This window comes from Phlebotomus papatasi, chromosome 3, assembly GCF_024763615.1.
Source record: "Phlebotomus papatasi isolate M1 chromosome 3, Ppap_2.1, whole genome shotgun sequence".
Classification (NCBI taxonomy): domain Eukaryota; kingdom Metazoa; phylum Arthropoda; class Insecta; order Diptera; family Psychodidae; genus Phlebotomus; species Phlebotomus papatasi.
Window position 1 is genome coordinate 63,025,193 of NC_077224.1, and position 23,849 is coordinate 63,049,041.

Sequence of the window (23,849 nt, forward strand, 5' to 3'; positions counted from 1 at the left end):
ATATATATCTAAGCCTTAATGTTTTTTACTTTTTAATTATACACTTTACCCTAGTGGTACAATTGATTCAGTGTGTATGGCATTCAGTAAAAAATCTTGAAACTTGCACAACCTTCCCCTACGCATTGTCCAAATTCCCACGTCCAACTTGTCCCACCCTGTCCAAATTATATTGTTTTGCACTCACGTATTTTTCTTGTATTTAAGAACTTTTCAAACTGTTTTTCAAGAATTTCCATGAAACGGTAATATTCTAGAAGAATCAAGGAGCAAATTTATGTATGTCATCAGGGAAAAATGTATTTATAATGTCTTTAATCTTGTATCAAAGTTCGAGCCTCTGGAAATTGTTCCAATTTATGCAACTTACCCTATTTACTATAAAGGCAAATAGCTACAGACTTGCAAAAAATATTATAGATTTCTTCAACCTTCTATTTTACAATTATGTATACAGACATAAGAAAAAAATAACTTTAGGTAGTCAGGAAAAATTATTTTCTTTATGGGACACCGATGTTCCAATCGTCCTTAAAGGGTTAAGCGTATAAAAGTAATGAAAAGTAATCCATTTGTTGTTATTTTATACTTTAGGTTAAAATGGCGTGTTACAACAAGTTAAATGAAGGGAAATCGTACACAGATATTTTAGGATATTACAACAGGATATACATAAAATCGCCAGAATTTCTAGTGATGAAGGCACAGGTACATCTGAAAAACGTTATTGGCAGACCCAGGGTTTTAACTCAGACGGTTGAAAACTACAATTTTCAGTATCTCTGATAGTGACCCCAGTCTGTTACAAAAATTCAGAATCAATTGGTTACAGAAGATAAACAAATCCCAAATATTATATTAAGCCAGATGCATCTAATCTCCACGGTCCACCCTCTCCCTCCATTTAAGTTTACTTTGAGTAATAACTCAGTGCTAGAGATAAATATCACAAATTTTAATTTTATATGCATCAAAAACTCAAATGAGAATTTTCGCTCTATATAGAGTAAATTGCAATAAATTATAATTTGTTTAAATAACTTCTGAACTTCATCAAACATAAGTTGAAGAAAATCCTATCTACTCACCAGTTATGAGCCATATAATCTCTGTGTGAGCAAATATAATATTATGAATCACAATTAATTCACATAAACCTTAGGCTTGGAATTAGTAAGTAAAGTTAGTTGCAATTATCTGAATTCTTGCACTGAAATTTAATTTTGTAATGATATCACATGTGGCAAATTACATTTAATATTCATGTTGGAAAACAAACATTTAAAAGGTGCTATTTTTAAGCGATAAACAGCAATTTATGTTCCTTTTGTTATCAAGAAAGATCATAAATTTATGCTTTTCCCCGACGGAAATGACAATGGAGAAAACGTGGAGCAAATGTTGCGGGAAGGAAACTTGTAGCTTTTCACGAGAGGTTGCAAGCATTTGAGGTAAACGACGTATATGATAACATTTTGTGTAAAAGGAATTGAGCATTCTTGTGAGATTGAGGATGTGAAAATTCCCAGAAACTCCATAGTACACTTCCAAGAATCTCCCAATTCTCCATGTGACACCCACTCTAATGATGTTATCATCACTTCTCGGTAAAAGATACAAACTATTAAATAATGCAATGGAATTGTTTTGCACTTCAAATGAGGATTTAATGATAAAATATTTGCTCAAATGCTCACATAAGATAATTCCTTGTGGATGCAATGCAATTTTGCAGAATTTTATCAGCCCTTGGTATAAATTCTATGAATTTGGGTTAAATCCTCTTTCATTTTGTTCAATACAGGGCGCAATATACTGAACTGATTATTATGTATGCAACCTTGTATGTTTAATTAATTTTGAAGTGTTATTAAGTGCGACAAATTATTATAATAAAATTGATGTGCCATAGTTTAGTCGCAATTTTCGAAGTGTTGCTAAATTACTTATTCTGTTCAAACTTATTTAATGAGAAAGCGCACTCGGAAATTGAATGAAAATTATGCAAGAGTGATTCTTCTTCTATAAGTGCTGAAGAATATTATATAACTTTTGAATTGAAAATATTTTATTATATATGAAACATTTTCCAGAGGACATTCTTTTTGATGATGACAGCAAATAACTGCAATTTCATAATATTTTTCCATTAAATGGAAGAGCTTTTAAATTCCTTAAGAGACTTCTACCATAACCATACTATCATTTTTAATTAATGAGAACCAATACTAATACTAATCTCCATTTCTGTTGCCATTGTATTTCGCATAGCTTCCACTTATGATTTCATCTGCTAGGGCATAAAGGTCATCTACATTCTAAAACAAAGAATAAACAACTGTTAGAACGGTTAGAACCAATGGTCTGGGTTTAATTAAGGTGGCACTTACATCGGTTGATTTCAGCAATGTTATGGCTGGATCCTCATACTGTAAATGCTCAAATGCTTCAGCTTTCTTCGTGGTTTCCATTTCGTGGGATGTTCCAACAATTTCAGGTACATTTGCGTCATCAACATCCAACTCTTTAGAATCATTGCTGTCTGTGTCACTGTTAACGCCACTCGACAGGTCTTCATGGTCAAATTTATCGAAGTCGGAGAAATCATCAACCACATCGTCTCGACATCCCTGAAATGTAGCCAGAAAAGCATATTGACATGGAAACTCATCACACAAAGATTCTAAGCTGACACACAATCATTGAGTCACTTACAGAGCAAAAAATTGCTATATTAATAGCGAAATGCATATGCAATAGACACTGTTTGTTTTGAGCAACTCAATTAATTGGTGCTGAAAGAATGGACGAAAAAATAGTCCGAATACCATTCAAAACCTTTTAAGAAAATAATTGTCTTCAAGAGTAAAAACACGTTCAGAAAAATTCTTTACGCTTAGAATCTTTCCACTCTAGATTCTCCATTCTGAAGTGTGGTGCAAAGTGCTCCTAAACAAAGCAAAATACCCTTACGGCGTTATCACACTTTCACATTAAAATTTTAATGTGATTCACATTAATTGTCGCTTGTGAGCGTCCAAATATGTTATTTATGTCTTTGAGTCACTTAGTATTTGGGGTCTTTCTATTTATTGATAAAGAAGTGGATGTGGCCTGCAAAAAAATGTTTAAATTTACCTAAAGCATAAATATTTTTCACATTAAAAAATTAAAGAGAAAATCGCATTAATTTTTTGCATTAATGCTATAAATCAATTTATATCAAATTTTGCAGGCCAAGTCTACCTTTTTATCAACAAATAGATCAAATTTTGAATATAAAATGATTCAAACATACAAATTACACATTTGGACTCTCACCAGCTACAATTAATGTGAATCATATTAAAATTTTAATGTGCAAGTGTGATAACACAGTTAGACCACTCATGAATCCGTGTACGCACGGAAATATTTTGCAGGGTTTCTTGCATTTCAAGAAATAAACCTTAGCTTACACGATTTTTTTAATTTTCGCAACGGTGCTATCATACTAGGATTTTTCACGTTTTAATTTTAAATTCAATTGAGCCAATTGAGCATTAATATTTCTAGAACTTACTTGAAAATTCTCACAGTCAGGACACATTTTGCAAGAAATTTGCTCAATTTTAAATAGTGCCGCGTGGTTTTTGATTGTGAATGACTCCGGTAAATGTCTTATAAGTCACTTATCTGTTATTCAAAAGGATCCCCAAAGCCAGAAAAAAGATTTGTAGGCAAAGGGCTCATGCAGCGACTCTCATGCGGTCTTATTGAAAATCTGTATGAAGTCGTCCCAACTCCCAATTTAGATTTCTTAACACAACAATTTCCTTCGAATGACTTTGAAGGAACTTAATGAATTACTCCCGATACTTAAGCTTCACTTCATGCAAGTTTATCACTAAAACCAGGGGGTGACATTAGCTCTGAAAAATGCGACCAGTTTTATTGTACATTTTTTCCTGTTTTCGTACACATTTCACGTGATATCTTCAAAACTACGTAGATTGCCAATTTGGGGTTTTCGGTTACCTCTTCGTTATTAAATTGGCTTTAATTTTGTATTAGTATTTTTTTGCTAATTCATTCTACAATGACAGAAAACAGCTAATAAACTCAAAAGTTTTTTCGGCGCGCTAGAAACATATGGGAAACATAGGAAATGTCATGCCCCTAACTAAAACACCGTACTTATCTTATATTTTGGCCACAAATAGTAATTACAGGTAAATAAATTTAATAAGAACAATTTTCTTCAAATGACTAACTTGTTCAACTGCAATAAATTGAAATTAATGAGCAATTTTAACATTTTAGTTTGCTGAATTCAAATTTATTTGAGCAACCACATATATGCTATTTTAACATATTTAAACAGGTTTCTCTGGAGCAAGTATTAGTTTTTATTAATAAATAAGTGCAGATCTATCTATTCAATTGGATTTTAGTGCAAAATAACGCATAGGAACAATTCATCTGAAAATTAAATTGAATTCACAAATTGAATAAATCCTAGTGTGATAGCACGGTAAAAGAGACTTTTTAAAACCGGTTCTACCTCTAAAAACCGGTTTTAAAATCGTCTCGAGAATTGGTTGGTTAACCGGTTTTTTGGTAACCGTTTAACCGTTGGGCTGGAATCACTAGATGGAATGTTCGATATCTATTTCTGTTAGATCAAACGAATTTCAACTTTTTACGCATTGTTGGACCATTAAGTAATCTAATATGTAATTCTATTTAATAATTTATTCAACTTCACATAAGCACCATACCATGCGTCCACCGCCGTCTTAGCGTTAGTGAACAGCCTCCGAATCCAAACGGCGAAAATTCTTCTTCAGTGGCTAGTTCAGTTATTGTGGCATTTGTAATGGAATGTAAATTAGCTACAGGAACTGTAGCTTGCAGATGTCATTTAAATATCTGTGAATCGACAGTTCGTAATATCGAAAATAAGTGATGATGTCACCACTAAATTTTGACGAGAAAAAGAGGACTTACAGGAAAGTTAACAGATCTTTTAAAGATAACAAAGGCCTGTGATTTTTTAGGATTTAAGATAAGCCCATTACTGGACGACCAGTACTCAATTTAAGATAAATTCTAAAATTATCTAAAAATTAGATAAATTTTAGATAAAGTTTTACAGCTAATATTGATTTTTATTAATGTCACTTCAATTTACATAAATACAGTCTGACCTTGATAGAGTCAACCCACGACAGATTCTGTCTCCAATAGAGTCAATAGCTGTTTTTACATTACGGAGTTCAGTAATATCGACAAATCTAATAGAATCAAAAGGGCTGGAAATAATTAGATGACTCTATCGAGGTCAAACTGTATATACTTCCAACTTTTGAAACTTGAATATCTTGAATCTCTTCTGCTTAACTCTATTTATAAACCATTTTTAGTAATACTTTATTTTTTGTTTTTAAATTAAAAATTTCTGCAACCAGTGTATAATCTTTAAAAACTACAATAATTAGGCTCATGATAGACAGAAGATGACGATGTGTTTCTCCTTGTGCCAAAAAACTTTTAAGTGTATTAGCTGAATTAATACTTATTATTGTATTTGTTTTTGTAGAGTGACTGAGCTGATTGAGCATAAAAAAAACAATATAAAGTTAAAACAAAATTCCAATTGAGTAGTTTACCAAAAAGCCCAAATTGTACACAGAAGTAGTTTTAGAGATATTACGTAAAATGTGTAAGTCAGCAGAAAAAAGCCACTAAAGATGGTTAGGTTGAACACTAAACTAATTTTCAGTGGTTTTCGATTATACAGTTAGATAATGGTTTTGACTATTTCACCAAATTATTGATTTCTACGCAAATTCTATTTCATTCTATTTTCTAAATCAGTCTTCTGCGCTAATCTTTTTAAACGAAAGTTTATTGTAGTGAAATTGGTATTGCTATATATACATAATTTATAGTCCTACTCTTACCTTATCAGTCTGTATCTGAATCCTCGTATTTTGTCCAACTTTAGCATAACGCTCCTCATGTCCTATCATCAGTTCCTCTTCCCGCTTCTTCTGTGCCTCAATTTGCTTCTGTCGTTCAATTTCAATATTACTGAGTCGCTCCTTTTCCCATTTGATTCCCTGTCGAACAAGCCTTTCGGCGTTTCTCTCGCGAACGGTTTTGAGCTGAAAAATCAGAAGCAATATTTACAATAAAAGGCAAATATTTGGATCATTACTTAAGGATTCTCTCTTACTTTTGCACGTCTCCTTGCCATATCACTGTGGGTTTGTTTGCTAATTATAACCACGGGAGGACCACCTTCTGTGCTATTAGAGTTATTTCCGGCATATCCTTCGATGAAGAGATTTCGTGTTCTTTCTATTTCTTTAGCCTAAACAAAAAATAATGTTTACACACAAAAATTATGCTGAATGTTATCGAAATGTGAGGCATAATTATTTATGTATATATGCGAGAAAATGGTTGATTGTTCCATGCAAATGTGAATCAACAGGTGTTTCCGTCTCAGTGCTTCTTAATGACTCAATCGCTGATTGAAAAGTATAGAAGCCAAAAAAAAAAACAAATGGAAATCCATTAAGACCGACCTTTAATACAGCACTATGGAACCATGAAAATTGAGATATTCATCTAACCCTTTTCAGGTGTATATTCCGTCTTTTTTCAGGGGTGAATAAAAAATCGAAGAGGAACCTAATACATAAAATATGTCCATAGAAAGATTTGCTGTGAGTCCCAAATTTACATAATCAATATACCCAAATATTCTTCATATGGCACGGAATATGAAACAGGATATAAATATTCTTATTGCTTGATAGAGAATTTATTTGCACATTTTTGGGTATACACATGCTCTTCAATATGCTGTGCTTGAGATTTTAGAAAGAATTTAATGCAGGTAAATAATGTAGGGTGCAAAACCCACTATTCGTTCATAATATACTTTTTAGAGATGTTCTAAGCAGATATTTCGTGTTTTATACAAAAATGCCCTTGAATCATTCCTAATAACAATTTTTCAAGGACAAACATTATGAAAATTCTAAGATAACGCATTTCTCATCTGTATATTGTTTTCCCTTCTATTTTTAATATCATTCTGAGAGGAAAGTTAAAGTTTGTACATTTCAAGTGTCTTTTTTAAATATTTTTATTAAAATTAGTTTTAGTTCATTTTACAGAAACACTAAGAAATGTTCCTAAGTGACAATAAAAGCCGCTGATAAAAATATCTAATAGGGTAAAGTAATACAAGTTGGACCATGGTACAATTTGGACAATGGCACAAGTTGGACAGGGATTTTTTTCTTGATAAATTTAATACTTCATTTTTATTTGTATATTTTTAATGCTTTAGTTTTATAATTTGGTTCCTTGTGCTTAAAAAAATAGTACTGTATTTATCAAGAAAAAATCCCTGTCCAACTTGTACCGGTGAATTTTCCATCTTGTAACACTATGTCCAACTTGTATTACTTTACCCTACTTAGTCTAACGGCGTTATCACACTTGCACATTAAAATTTTAATGTGATTCACATTAATTGTCGCTTGTGAGCGTCCAAATATGTTATTTGTGTCTTTGAGTCACTTAATATTTGAGTTTTTTCTATTTATTGATAAAGATGTGGACCTGGCCTGCAAAAATATGTTTAAATTTACCTAAAGCATAAATATTTTTCACATTAAAAAATTAAAGAGAAAATCACATTAATTTTTCGCATTAATGCTATAAATCAATTTATATCAAATTTTGCGGGTAAAGTCTACCTTTTTATCAACAAATAGATCAAATTTTGAATATAAAATGATTCAAACACACAAATTACATATTTGGACTCTCATCAGCGACAATTAATGTGAATCATATTAAAATTTTAATGTGCGAGTCTGATAACACAGTAAAAGTATTACATATTTTTCGCTCTATATGGTTGGAATTTGTTCAATATAATATGTTCAAATATTTGATATACTATCTATTTAATGAAATATCGTGAAAGGAGAAAAGCGGCAGTTACTCAGAAACATCCTCCCACTATTTCACTAGCCACTTTTAGAAACTTTGAGGAGGCCAACTCAAATATTAACACGAAACTAACACTGAATTTCCGTATCGTTTAACTATATACGTTTGTTTAAATGCGCTTTGTTTCAATTTGATCCGTTGATTTAATAAATAATGGAAAAAATATTCTTTTTTATTTAAACTATCTTTTATTGTTTCACTCAATGTAGTATAAATATTCAGCTTTTTTAGTGGGTTTCAGTAGTGCAATAGGCAAGACCAGGGGCATGACGTTTCCTATGTTTTCCATATGTTTCTAGCGAGCCGAAAAAACTTTTGAGTTTATTAAGTGTTTTCTGTCATTGCAGACTGAATTATCAAATAATACAAATACAAAACAAAAGCCTATTTAATATAGAATAGGCAACCGAAAACCCAAAATTGGCAATCTACGTAGTTTTGGAGATATCTCGTGAAATGTGTACGAAAACAGGAAAAAATTTACACTAAAACTGGTCGCATTTTTCAGAGCTAATGTCACCCCCCTGGACAAGACCGTTGAGGCTTTGAGCGGTGAGGTCTCTAACACGACTCTCACAGTTTTGTAAGTTCGAGTCCCGCCCGGTGCAAAGTCCTAAATGTCTGAATTAGTTAATTTTCACATGTAATTATAACGTTATATCAGTGGTTCAGAATAACACTCGAATAACTCGAAAATCGACAGCTCAGAATATAAAACGAATAAGTAACGAATCTTCAACTTTACAGGAGAGTGATTTCAAGTTGAGATTTTACATGCTGAGTACCTATACGATTTTTAATATTTGAAACTTCTATAACTTCGGCAACAATTAATATCCCGGTATTAATATTTATAAGAAAGGCACAGGGTGTCAAAGAGTATATGAAAAGCGAGAAAAATGAACTTGGCAAAAAATCGACTTATTCGACTTATATTTTGGCAAGTCGAAATGGTTAACTTTACAGGAGAGCGATTTCAAACTTAGATTTTACACGCTAAGTTATAATGTTTTTAAGGTTTAAAAAGCCTATAACATTGAGAATAGATAATTTTCAGCTACAATATTCACAGAGAAGGTAGAGGATGTCAAATAGTATCCAAAAAAAAAAACGAAAAAACGAATGGTGCAAAAATTCGAGTTGTTCGAGTCTTATTCTGAACGTTGATATATTATATAATTCACCGCCTTCGCCTTACAATTGCAGTCCGGGAGCATGGAAGAAACATCCACATCACAGAAAAGCGTTCCTGAAGAGGAATTCTGTAACAGTATGACAATGTCATATGACAAAGTTTTATGGTAAAATTCTGGAGCAGGACAACATAGGAGCCCAGTGAGCATCGAACAACCATTGCAAGGAGCTCTATAAAACTTTTAGTGACTATAAGTCGGATTTATGATAAGTTCCTCCGGATTTACCATATAAAAAAATTTAATTTGTCATATGACATTGTCATACTGTTACAGAATTCCAATACCGGGGCGATCTACGATCAGCAAATTCTTCTTACACGAGCACATTGCAATGATTACATTGTAATATAAATAAAGTGTGTCGACACGATTAATAATAATACAGCTTTTCAACTGGCACAATAATAAACTTTTATTCAGTAACAGAAGTAGAGGAAAAAAGTTGGTATTTTGAGTGAGAAATTACAATTTTCATATTTAAAATTGTTCATAAGAGATGCTGGAAGTTTTGATATTTATATTCATTTAAATAATGTGGACTTCACTAGCATTTTTTGAATATTTTATTTTTTCATTCTGATTTGACGTTTAGAGGATTCATAGAAAAAAATTATTCTTATCTAAAGTTATTTTTTTTTCCTTTAAGAATGAAGCCCTATTGGTTCTCTAAAAAAATTAAAATTTGGGTGTTATTGAAATACATATTATTTTAGCATTTGAAGTATCTTAAAATTGTATTACAGAGAAAATATTCATTCATTCATTTTCATTCATTTATTTTAAAAAAATGAATGAATGAATATTTTCTGTGTAAGATACATTTTTTCAAATGCTAAAATAATATGTATGTGGGAAATAATTTATGTTCGTGAAAATGTAGTAGCCCATTTGGTGACAAATTTAGTCCTGTGCAATTAATCAAAGAATGAAGACGCATTTTATTCAATTGTGAATTACATATCCCTGAAATATAGTTATTTGTGAAATTTAAAGAAGTATTACCTCAATATTCAACGTTGTTTCGAATCCTACATGGGGGCTCAACCGGGATGGGGTAGAAAATTGCCGGGAAAGAAAACGAAAAACGTGGAATATTGAGGATGCTGACGAAAAAGTGAGTGAAAAAAAAAAGCACAAAAGAGTGTTCTAGTGAAAATAAAAACCTCGAAGACGCAGGACGAAAGACGGCAAGAGTTGCATAAGACGAAAAAAAAAAAAAAAGTTGCATAAGACGACGGCGACTATTTTTCTAACGACGAACGACGGCAATTGTTGCATAACGACGAACTGAGGCAACACTGCAAACGACGAAAATGTCAAGTGTTCAGGAATTGGTGGAGAATTTCACCAAGAAAGGGTTGATGACTGAATGCGCAAAGAGGAATTTACCTTGTGAAGGTTCCAAAGAGGAGCTGGCACAGCGCATTGTGCAATTTGATAAGGATGAAAATGATACCCAAAGTGACGGTGCATGTGGTCCTAGTACCAATGCTTCTCTTGAAGATATCCCAATCCCAACTATTCCCAATATGCTTGTTCCAAACGATTACAAGATGTTCAGCCTGCGCGATGTAGAAGAATCTCTAGAGAAATTTGGCGCAGAAGAATCGCAGGACGTTGAGGTGTGGTTGGAGGAATTTGAAGACACCGCAATGACACTTGGATGGAACGACATCCAAAAATTGATGTATTGCAAAAAATTATTGATAGGCACTGCTCGTAAATTCATTTTTGCAACAACGGGCATCAAGGATTGGAAGACCTTGAGAGATGCCCTGAGAACGGAGTTTGCCCAAAAATTAAGTTCTCTCGATGTGCATAGACGCATGACAAATCGCAAGAAAAAAGCCGATGAAAAGTTCTTGGATTTTGTCTATGAAATGCAGAGATTGGGCAGGATGGGTAGCCTTGACGAGGCAACGATATGTGAACACATTTGTGATGGCATTGATGACAATGTCCAGAACAAATCTCAGCTCTATGGAGCGAAGTCAGTCTAAGAGTTGAAATCTCGTATCGAGGTATACGAAAAACTGCAACTTAAACTCAAAGACGCAAAGAAAAAAGACGAGAATCTTAAGAAAGTCGCCAGTGGTTCTCAGAAATCTCGCGGAGAAGCCCAAAAACCGATTGTTTGTTACAATTGTGGTGATCCTGGTCACAAATCCTTGGAATGTCCGAATAAAAAGAGAGGACCAAAATGTTTTAAGTGCAATGGATTTGGTCATACGTCCAGCGATTGCAAGACGAAGTCGAAAGTTTCAGAATTCAAGAGTAATAATGAAGCGAAGGTCAATATGATCAACATCATTCAATCAACTAATGACGAGCTTGATATTTTGAAGATTAAGATTGGAGATAAAGAGTTTTGTGGGATCATTGACAGCTACAGTGATCTATCTCTGATCAATGAAGATACGTACGAGTCAATTAAAGATAAGTGTGAGGATCACCAATTATCATTTCAAAGAATTCGTGGTTTTGGTGGTGCAATTATCCAGGCTTTGGCAAAAACTACAATGAATATTGAAGTTGATGGCGCGAAGTTTCGGATGGAATGCCATGTTGTACCCAAAGAAGTGATGGAGACTACTTGGTTGATTGGCAGAAATTTCCTTAAGACTGTACATTACACAATAGTGCCTGGTAAAGTGACGATTCGACGACATGATCAATGTTATAAGAATGAAAACAAGATGATCCATGTTGATGCGATGTCCCGTGCCAATATGACGATGATGACAAGCGCTGAAGATGTCATTACCAAGATAAGGACTACTAAGAGACAGAATCATGAGATTGAGTATGAAGCATGGAAATTCAGGAAGATTAAGCGTATCAAGCGAGATCGTGAGGAACATGAAGCAATTGAGAAGGAACGTCAGAAAGTGAATCATATGAAAAATATGACACAGGTGGAACGCAAACAGGAATTACGAATGAATCCATGCCAAGTAACCAATAAAATTGTGGAAATACTGGAAGAAGATTTTGACGAAGAGAGATATGGATTACAAGATTTGGCAAGACAAAATATTTCCAAAATTCACGATGAGAACAAGCGCTCGTATGATCTTCGAAGCAGAAGGGCCAATGACTATCGGATTGGCGATTTGTTCGCCATCAAGGAGACAGAATTTGATGTTGGCTACAAAGTGAGAAAAAAATTTGTCGGACCTAACGAAGTAATAGAAATACTACCTCATAACCGCTACAAGGTGAAGAAGATGGGAACTGAAGAGGGACCTGAACAGACCATATGACGGCCGCCGACTTAATGAAATACTGGCAAGGAAGTTGTCCAGGGGGAAACTTGATGTCAGGAAGGGCCGTGTGGGAAATAATTTATGTTCGTGAAAATGTAGTAGCCCATTTGGTGACAAATTTAGTCCTGTGCAATTAATCAAAGAATGAAGACGCATTTTATTCAATTGTGAATTACATATCCCTGAAATATAGTTATTTGTGAAATTTAAAGAAGTATTACCTCAATATTCAACGTTGTTTCGAATCCTACATGTATTTCAATAACACCCAAATTTTAATTTTTTAGAGAACCAATAGGGCTTCATTCTTAAAGGAAAAAGAAAATATTTGTAGTAATTTGTTGAAAAAGTCATCAAATCAAGTACTATCAATATAAAATCGAAAAAACATAATTAGTTAGTTATAAATCTTTTCTATTTAGCAATTTTTAGTTTCTCGAATTCCTATTGACTTTTATTTTCAATATTTAAAATATTTTGTGTTCAAATCGTTTTCTTTTTTTTAATAGCCCCTCATTGGATGTATTTTAGAGATTACCCAGCCTGACATTTGAACATGTCTGAAAATTCCGTTGAATTAGGGGAGACTGGGGCAAAACTTGTCAAAACGCATATTTAATTCTTTCACGAGCTCTGAGAAAATTTAAACGTTTTATAATGAGCATATTCTTATAGGAAAATTACTGCTCTACAACATTGCAAAATACTGTTTTCTTCTATTTCGAAAGAAGTGTGATTTTCGAATCATTTTCTAAAAGTCGATTTTGTGGAGATTCTCAAAATTGCTGGGGCAAATTTTGTTAGTCTTCGGATAATTTGTGACGTTTTACTCTCGCAGACGTTAAAAATATCAAATAGACATATTTTTATAGGAAATTTATTCCTCTACAACTTTGTCGAAGATAATTTTTTTTTATCTTAAGGAAAAATGTGCTTAAATTGAGCTAATCAGTATTGATATTTTCTTTAAAAGCCAAATATTCCAAAAATAGGGCTCAAAATTTCATTATTTTTTTGTTTTACATAATCCTTCCTCGAATCATACATTGAAACTTTGTAAGTTTAAGAATGTTCATGAAGGCTATCTATAATAAAAAATTCAAGCCTCAGTCTCTTTTATTTTAGAAAATAGCGAATATTGAAATTTTCGTTTTGACAAATTTTGCCCCAGTCTCCCTTACTCCTAATAACGTTTTTTTTTCAAGCTGAAAAGTTAAAAAGGCTCTAGAGTGCATATTTATGAAGTGAATGGGGTCATGTTTTGGCTCGTTAGAAAGGTCTTCGAATTTCCGACAAAACTGAACGAGTTCCAATCTTTTTTGAATCGGTAATGAACCGGTTCACAACCGATAACTAATTTTTATACGAAATTTAAATGAATTGCCCCAAGGTGTATGTTGAAAAAATATTTCGAGTGATTTATACATCGCGTTGAAATCGATTGTGAACCGGTAATGAACGAAATCAATTTTATTATTCTAAAAACTATTTTGGAGGATCTTTTGATTGATTTATTTATCGGTTTAAATCGGATAAACAGTAAAAGATGCGACAATACTTTTGAGGTATAGCATCTAAGTCAGAGTTCGAGCACTTCGCAAAGTCTGGGACGCTTTGCCACCCATTTTCAATGAAAAGTAAAAAATAAATTAAAAATGAAATTCAGTTTTTTCTCAAAATAATATAAATGAGTTTAGATATATTAATCTTCTTTTGATGAAAATTGTTTATACAAATAATTAAACTCTGGCATTATTTACTAGGAAATTTGTAGAAAATCCTTTCAAAAGAATATTTATGACTTCAAATGTTTTCTTAAAATATGCTAATATGAATATCATTAAGAAAGCGATGTGTTACAAAAGCATATGCGTATTTAAGCAAAGAATGTTCCATGGAAAAGAAAATGCTTGAAAAGTTAAATATTCGAGGATATGTTACAAGATGTGCTACAATCTAAAATTGATACACTCTTGAGATTTACCAGATTTCCCGAAAGAAATACACTTTTAGTCCTGAAAATCTTCCATATATTGGGCATTCTATATATTTCTTACCTCCCTCTGAGCAATACGCTTCTGCAGAACAATATTGTAGTCCTCCCTGATCCTCTTCCGAAGTTCTTGCATATATTTCCGATCCGTGAGGCGCACAACATTTGTTCCCATCAGTCTTTCCAATTGACTACTCACACGTGGTAAATTGAAGCTGTTGGGAAAAAGGGTGTGGAAAATAGCTTACAATCTTGGCGTTGGCCATTTGATTCAAACTCATCTCAAATGTCAAATAAATAAATATAAATTTCTCCAGAAACTTTTGGGGATAACTTCTCCAACACATCAAAAAGAAAATTTCAGAGAAATTCTGCTCCTTAAGAAAACTTTTCCCGTTCCAATTTTCTCCAGAAAGATTACACTTTCTGTGTCAATGAGTAATTCAACAGGAGTTAAAGCAATTTTGAGTTTTTCTTATTTAATAAATAATAATCTTACATTCTAATCGTGTGATAACAGAAATCGAGAATCGAAGAATAAAGCAACAGACTAAAGAAATATTTTTGTGTGTTCACGAGTACAATTCTAGACGAGAACTGAGTCACGTACTTAAAGAAATGTTCAAGTCTCATACACCTTTTCCTTGAAACACCCCAACATACATAGAAAATTTGTTGATTTAGCCACGTGATATGGTGGAATTTGAGGCATATGGTGAATTTTTCTCATTTTCCGACACGTGTGAAATGCAATAATTGGTGAAATTGTTTGTAAAATTGGGACTGTGAGAAACAGTCAGCTATTTGGAAAGGCGCCTAAGGATCCATTTAAACTGACACCAATTTTTGCATTATTCCTTTTTATGAGATTTTTATTGTTATTTTATTTATAAATGTACAACCATGATTTTATATAGAATATTGCAGAATTTGTATGATAATCAAGAGGAAATATTCCAGAAAACTCAACTGGCTATTTTCCAAATTTTCATTTTAGCATAAAGAAGCAAGTAAAAAATTTTGAGAATATGTCAACTCTATTTTATTGTGTTTTATCTGCAAAAGATAATTTATGTTATGGTAATAAATTTGACTTAAACTCACTTTATGACCCAAAAAAATCAAATCTGAATATGTTGTAAAACAGTTTGATATAGTTGCTTACTGGGTACAGGTTAGGGGAAAGCGCTCTGCCTTCGGACTACTCAAGCTTCGAGCAATTCATTCTTTTCAATTTGTTTTTAATGAATTTTACACATTTTATGATATTATATTTTAATATCTAGTCTGATGCTTCAAATTTTTTGAAAAGAGCCATGGATCAAATCCATTAGGAACATAGAGAAAAGATTGAGTTGCCCGAAGGTAGCGCGCTTTCCCCTATAACTAATTAGGCCGACTATTGAAAATAACAAACTTGACTATGTCTCTCCAATAGCCTATAATAAATCTGAATGCGATATTTTGAAATAGTTAGGTAGTAAAAAGGATAATTCTCATCATTGGTGTTTTCCGACGGTTGATTCAAGTATTATTAATTCCGGTAAGCGTCGGGAGATGGGGCAGCTAAGAAAAAAATGATTCTTCCCAAAGCTTTCGGCTTAAGGCGTCTACACATTGGGAGCAATTTTCGTCAAAAATTGCGTTTTTGACAGAAATTTGACGTTCTCCACTACAGCGCTGCAGGGAATTTCCTTCAAAAAAGCAATTTTTGACAAAAATTTCTCCCAATGTGTAGAGGCCATTGGACTCAAAGCCTTCCTCAGTGGTCAAATCTGTTCTCTTCTTGCTTTGTCATACGTCTAATTGGTTCACAGGGCATAGGATCTGGGGCACTGCACTTTTCTTTCTAGTTATTTTCTCAATTTTCTTAGTAGGTTTTATTCCATACAGAACAAAAACTACTCTAGTAGTCTCACAAATAAACCAAGAAAAAAGACATACAGAACAAAACCTTCTAAGAAAATATAGAAAATAACTAGAAAGAAAAAGTGCAGTGCCCCAGATCCTATGCCCTGTGAACCAACGAGACGTATGACAAAGCAAGAAGAGAACAGTTTTGACCACTGAGGAAGGCTTGGAGTCTGAGCCGAAAGCTTTGGGAAGAATCAATGTTTTCTTAGCTGCTCCATCCCCCGACGCTTACCGGAATTGATAATACGATAATTCTCATCCTTTCGAAAAATAATGAAGTGTGTTCACTTCTTAAATAGAAAACATTGTGATTCTTTTCAGATTACCATACGCCTTATATAAAGAAAATGGTTTACTGACTGTCATGTCCGATTTTTCGTTCAGAAACAGTAATGTCCTTGAATCATTCCATAAAACCATTTTTCTACGTTAAAGGCCAAAAAGCTCCAAAGAGAGAATTGCCTTTTATAGAATTTGTACCAATTGAGAAAAAAATGTGTAACCCTTTCTCAAACAAGTGAATCCATTAGAAAGATCTTGAATATTCAACCAGTTATGGAACCGGTAATTATTTTTTGTCTGCATTTCTATTTTATAAGGATACAATAGGTCTCATTGAAATCATTTCTAAATAATAATTTTGAGATTTTCTTACCATTTCAGATGGGCAAAAGTATAATACCACGAAGAAGTACTCTTGAGTGTAAGGCCCCAAATAGACTCAGGCTGATCCTTTTGAATATTTAGCTTGTAAAATTTAGCAGTAAAGATTTATCCCAAACTGTGTCATACAATACAGCTTAGCATCTTCCTTTATCTAATTTTCTACTGCCAAATTTTACAAAGTAGGAGAAAGTGCTCTCCCTTCGAACATTCATGCCTTCGAATAATGTGAAATTCTTTTGTTTTTCGTAAGAGATTTACACTAAATTATCACGGAATTATCAACAATTGATGATAAGCCATCTAAAATTTAATAAAAATGTGTAAGTATCTTAGGAAAACTAACAGAAAATTCACATTATTCAAAGGCATGCACGTTCGAAGGGAGAGTACCTTCCCCTAAATATTCTCGAGGATCAGCCTGAGTCTATTGAGGCCCTAAGGCTTTGGCTTTATGTTTTTTATCTTTCTTATCTGAAACAGTGCGGTTATCTCAAAATTCATAATTACGTCCGATTCCAAATTATTCCATTTTGCCGTGCCCCTACTCTATTATATTATGTATACTGTCTATACTCTAAATTGGTTCAAATATATAATTGACAACATATCAAAAAATAATGAAATGGAGTTTTGGTTTTGGTTGATGTGATTACCTTTTCACTGACAATCACGAGAGATATTCCTCTAAAATCAGATAGTCTGTAATAATAGAGAGAATATGCACATAAAGCGGTCTTCAGACTAGAGCTTTAGCCCAGTTCCCGAAGGTCTCTAATTCCTAAATAGCGAGCAATTTTATAGCTTTTTGAGAGCCTAATAGGTTAATTATCTTTTAGTAATCCAATCCTAACTTCAATTTTTCGAAAAAATTGTGATTGATAAGGAATTAGAGCAATTATGCCATATGGCTAAGCCTTAGGTCTGTATAAGCTTCCCGTTCGCCTATCTACCCATATATTATTTCATATTTACCAATATATTCCTGGGAGTCAAATGACTACCAGGAGCACTATGAAATGTTGCAAAAGCTTATTTTTCATATTTGAACTTTACTTCCATTCATGTATCGTTCGAGCGTCTTTGGGGTACAATGAATTAATTTTGAATATAATCTAATTTTGAATTTTGAAATTTCTTCACAATTGGTATTTTGAGATTTCCTCGTGCTTTCTTTTCTTTGCCCATCTAAAATAGTCAAGAAATCTAAAAATTCAAAGTTAGATTCTGTTTAAAATTGTCTAAATTCGAATCCGAAACACTTATGTCAGAAAACCTATACTATTTGGCTACTGAACTTTTACTGTGCAGAATACCGAGCTTTTTTCCAAACAGAAAAAAAAGAAATGAGGGACACAAAAGGCTTTTATTTCTAATCTAAATTCATTGTATTCATAAAATAATGTCATATCTCCATCAGTGTCTTGAGTATTGCTCGTGTTAGATGATATCGCGATGTTCCAATCCATTGCCTATACAGAGAGAAGGGCAACTTGCGTGTGAAATGAAAGTTAGATATTTCATGTGTTTCTCTCTACAACCAGATTAATACAAAATTAGCTTGAGGCCTCTGTGTCGACAAAATGTGATAAATGTGTGGAAAATATATTTGTTTCATCGCCCCATGCTACTAACCTTGGGGGATGAGGCAATGTGGGTGGAAATTTTAGCACGAAGACTTGTAAATATATCAAATTATCAATTTATTGTGCCCAAAAGAGCCACTAACTTTCATGTTTGAAGACTGTTTTGGGACTGTGGGTGTTTTCTCTTTTTCGAGAACCCTTTGCACGTTTATCTTGATGTTTTCTTTGCCAATGAAATGTTTGGATCATTTTTCTAAATAACTGCAATGTCTAAAAGTTCTGCAGAAGACAATCTTTCCCGCCCTGGTTTTTTAAACGACCTTCTCTCGTAAAAATGTATATAGCATCAATATAGAGCATTTTACCATATAATTCTTTAAATGTCCAATAAACACACAATGAACGAAATACAACATAAAGCGGAACATGCTTTATAAATCACTTGTATGAGGATCATTTTATATACATATTTTATTGTATATGCATGTTCCCTCTGTGATATATGTAGATATCTGCTTTGCTTTATTATTTGGTTGCGTGGTATTAACCCGTTAGCTCCAGTTTCACTTAAAATTGCAAAGAAATGTGTGTGTAGCGGTTTGGGAAATTTTCGGTGGGACCTTTTGGTATTTTTAGTCATGTGGAAAAATGCGTTCCTGAGGGCACAAATATTTTCCGCACCCCACATCAATATGTCAAGAATTTTCTCTGAAACATTCCACAGAGAAAGGCTTACACACCAAGAAAGTTTATATTGAAATGGCCAGGTATTACAATTACACCTGAATATTTCATCAGTGAATTTTTTTTAAGTAATTTCCTTGACAATAAAGCAAATTGTAATGAAATAAATGATACTGCAAAATACATTATGATATTGAAGCTTTTGATATATCTATCTATCTATCTATATAATTTTTTTTCTAAATTAAATACTTATGGGTAAAAAGTGTAAAATCAACACATAGACAAATAATAAAACATTGAAAAAAAAGGATTTTAAATCTCATGTTCAATTGGAATATTATTATTATTTATTTATTCATTTCAATGTACCGGATTTTTATTGCCATTTTTTACATTGTTTAGTTTACAAATGCATTATATTCGGTTTACAATGTTTCGTGAAAAATGTCCATTCAGACGTTTCAATCAATTGCACCGGGCGGGACTCGAACTCAAAAATGTGACAGTCGAGCCGGGGATCACACCGCCCAAGAGCCGAACGCTCTTACCGATTATACCACGGACACCCTCAATTGGAATAAAAACAAACTGGAATACTAGTTCTCAATTATGAATTTATGGGGTCCAGGTCAAAAGCCCGAAAACTAAAATCCCGAATGGGTCAAAATTCCGAATAGCCAAATTCCCATATGCGAAAATCTGAAAGCCAAAATTCCGAAAGCCAATATTCCGAAAAGCTAAAATCTCGAATTACAAAATCCTGAACACCAAAATTCCGAACTCCAAAATCCCGAAAGCCAAAATCCCTAATTGGCCGAAAGTAAAAATCCCGAATTCCTAAAAGTGTTATAGCTATTCCCACAATTGCACTCGCGCTTGCTGGAGGTAAAAGGAAATTTTCTGTGTTCTTGGGAACTTATTCTACATAAGGGAAGAGCACCAGCGATCGGCAGTGTTCCTCGGATCGTCAGGTTAATACCACATTGTTGCTCAAAATTAAATGATTTTTTAAAAATGATTAGCTACATTTTACCGTTTAACTCTCACAAGAATACAGTGCATTAACTCAGATTTAATTTATAAAACCAATTTTCCCTGAGACACCTGATTAAATTCCTGGCGATCCGAGGTACAGTGTGCAAGTTTGCAATTACAAATATTATTATTAATTTATTTTAAAAATTAAAAATTCAAAAGCACAGATAAAGTTAAAGGGATCACTGATGTATCAATTAGCTTACATAAAAATACCAAATAATATTTTGAGGATTATATTTTCAACTAAATATGAAGCATGTCTCTTAACATTCCGATCCGGGGTACTCTTCCCTTATTATGCTCCATATAATTTCATACCTTTCTGAGTTTTGAATATCCAGGATTTTGCCTTTCGGGATTTTGGCCCTTTCAGGATTTTGGCTGCCTCCGGAAATTCTGATTGTTTTTCAAATTCGTAAGTGGTTTTCCCTGCAAGGGTGTCTACACATTAGAAGCAATTTTCGTCAAAAATTGCCTTTTTTAAAAACATCTGACGTTTCTGCCTACAAGGATAGGAGAAATTTTCTTTAAAAAGGATTTTTTTTAAAGAAATTGCTCCTAGTGTGTCCAAGTGCAAAAAAAAAGAGACTAGAAGGTGGAAATTTTGGTCCAAGTCTCCTAGTGAAGCCTTAATAATCCAAAATTTCCACCTTCTACTCCTCGAGAACTACATTTCTCAACATATTAACGCATTTCAGACAATTTATGAGATATAGGCCTCAATTCTGAGTACAAGATCAAGATCAAAATTTCAAGATGTCAAATATTTCCAAGATCAAGATTTCATATTCTAACGTGAAGCATTTATGGAACTTAAAATGTCTTAGCTAAGATTTTCCACACTTAACGAAACGTCATTTCTGACAAATATCTTCATTTCTTTGCCGAATTTATTGAAATTTCGCTATATAAATAAAAAAAATAATTACAGGTTGTATTAAATAATATATAAGAGGATATTATCGGAAATAAAAGAAGTGCACACAAAACTTGTGACGTGTGATAAACCCTGAAATGCTTATGCAAGATGTCATTCTTTTGCAGGTATTCTCAGGGTGTTGCACTTCTAGAAGTACATCTAGAACGTTTTGAACGATTACGATTAAATTAATAGATCAAACATAGTCATTTCGTAGTCATATTATTTTGTATTATCTCTTATAGAAACATTCCTCATCAAAAACAATTTCCGCATGAAACTCTTCAAATTGTTAGTATCTTGAAAATTCCAAGCACCTCCGAGAGGTTCTTGGAATTATTTCAAGAAAACAAGAAATTTGACGTCTTTAAATCTTGAAATATTGGTTCCAGAATTGCAAATCTTGATATCCACACGGTTTGTGTCTTGTATTTCAAGATTCCAAAACATTTGACAGATTTGACATCTTGATCTTGATTTTTTTGATTTCAGAATACCAAAATCTTGAAATTTTCTTGATCTTGATGTTAATCTTAGTTTCAGAATTGAGGCCATGATGTCACTTTTTCCGTAGCAGTTACCACCGCTATTAGCCAAATGATTAGTGATAGCGACTTTATACCTTCGGGGGACCTCTCCCTATAAGTCGCACTTCCATGATTTTCATTTGCACCCTTTGCCTTCTAAAACAATGCTTTTTGAATATGGTTTAGAAAGTCCAGGCGGACATATCGTCTATATACCAAAATACCGTTCTATCATTCCTAATAGCGGTTTTTCAAGGTCAAAGATTAAAAAGGCTCCAGAGAATGTTTTTTTTTTCAACTGAATGCTGTTATGCTTGTGTTCGTTGGAAAGGTCTTGAAATTTCTGAAAAATCTGATTCTCTTCCAATCGGTTATGAATAGGTAATGCATCAGCAATTTTCTTTTCAAAATCAATTGTGTTACTCCTAGCCTAACACTGAAAAAAAACGGGGGTGCGATTAACTTTTTTCCTCGTAACTTTAACACTTTTTAAGTGTAAAAATATATCAACATTTTTAATGTTAATTTTACACCTTTTTAAGGGTAAAATTAACATAAAAAGGGTAACTTTAACCCATAATACACCTGAAAAGCATAATAATTACACCATTTTGTTTCGGATCAATACTGCAGGGTAAAATAAACATTTTCAGAATGTTATTTTAACTTTTTCGGATTTCTTTCAGTGAAGCTAGGCGATCTTTTGTGTGATTTATAACTCAGTTATAAACCGGTAAAAGGTAAATTATGCAAAAGTACTTTTGAGGTATAGCTTCTAAGTCACGAGTTCAAGAATTTCGCAAAGCATAGAAAGCTTTCCTATCCCTTTTCTAACTGTAACACTATGGTGTAAAATCAACACATAAAGCTACATACTACATGCAATATTAAGCTTTCACATATACCTCTCAATGTAAATTTCTTGGAAAATTCCTTTCAAGAGGAAACACCTAAAACTATTTTAAATTTTCAGTTAGTGCTGCAAATAATGCAACTGTGCATTCCTTTGAGTATATTTCAGAAGTCAGAACATCAATAACTCAGTTGAGATATAGATAAAACTCCAGCTCGATGCGATTTTATCTTATATGTAATTTGAGGCAATTTGCTGAGGAGAGCCCATAAAAGTGGTTTCGAGTAATGTTTCGTGTAGCATAAGTACTGCTATATCCATTTTTTGGCCATAAATTTACAAATAAATAAATTTCACCAAGTATTTCTTCTAAATGTGTAATTTCAACCCTCACTGAGTATTTGATACCAAATCTCTCTAAAATGTATGTGTTTTTCTCACCTGCAATCGACAATTGGTCCAACCACCAGATTCTCTTCCTCCTGAAAGGATTTCTTCTTGTGGCAAAATCTTTTCAATCTGTAGTACTTGTACTTCTTGATTTTACGCTTCCTCTTGGTATTACTTGTGGTTTTGGTCGGAGACAGAAGACTTTTAACGATGCTTCTCCGTGGTTTTTTCTTTCGTGTTGCCAAAATTGCTGATGTTAGGACTTTCATTGAATGGATTGTTGGATTTTCACCCAAATCTGATGACTCTTGAACCTCAAGCAGGGGTTTACTTTCACGTTTCTTGGGTTCTTCGGGTTCTTGGGGGGAATTGAGAGAAATTGCCTTTCCCCCCAACCAATTATCCAAAGCCTCATTTTGGCGATCAATAAATAAATCAAGATTCACCCAAAATCCACTTTCACCCATTTTTTTTACTACAAAATTTTCTTGACCGTTTTCAAATAAATTGAACTTCTTTTTTCCCACTTTTATACAATTAAAAGTATGTGGGCGGGAAAACTCGGAGGTGATATGGATAGATGTGCGGAGGACTTCCTTTAAAATGAAGTGCGATGTTTGAAATAATTTGCTCTACAGTCGGATCGTTGGGGAATTACATAAAAAGTTTCCCTAGTGATGATATTATCAATAATATTGGGTGTTGATTGTTGTTTATAACATTGCTATTTTTGGCTCCTCATGTGTACTACAAAATCATGCACATTTATGGATTTTCATACACTCCATATTACATCTC

The 23,849-nt window shown here is 33.2% G+C and overlaps 1 protein-coding gene across 1 annotated transcript; it reads right to left on the bottom strand.

The window, feature by feature from the left end:
• LOC129806740 (uncharacterized) lies at nucleotides 1-23,518 on the bottom strand. Its single transcript, XM_055855513.1, has 6 exons — nucleotides 23,103-23,518; nucleotides 14,539-14,689; nucleotides 6,221-6,358; nucleotides 5,946-6,149; nucleotides 2,391-2,630; nucleotides 1-2,318 (listed from the first exon to the last, which is right to left on the bottom strand). The coding sequence occupies exons 1-6, from the start codon at nucleotides 23,516-23,518 to the stop codon at nucleotides 2,235-2,237; spliced, it is 1,233 nt and encodes a 410-aa protein (XP_055711488.1). The 3' UTR covers nucleotides 1-2,234.
• Between the last annotated feature and the right edge of the window lie 331 nt (nucleotides 23,519-23,849).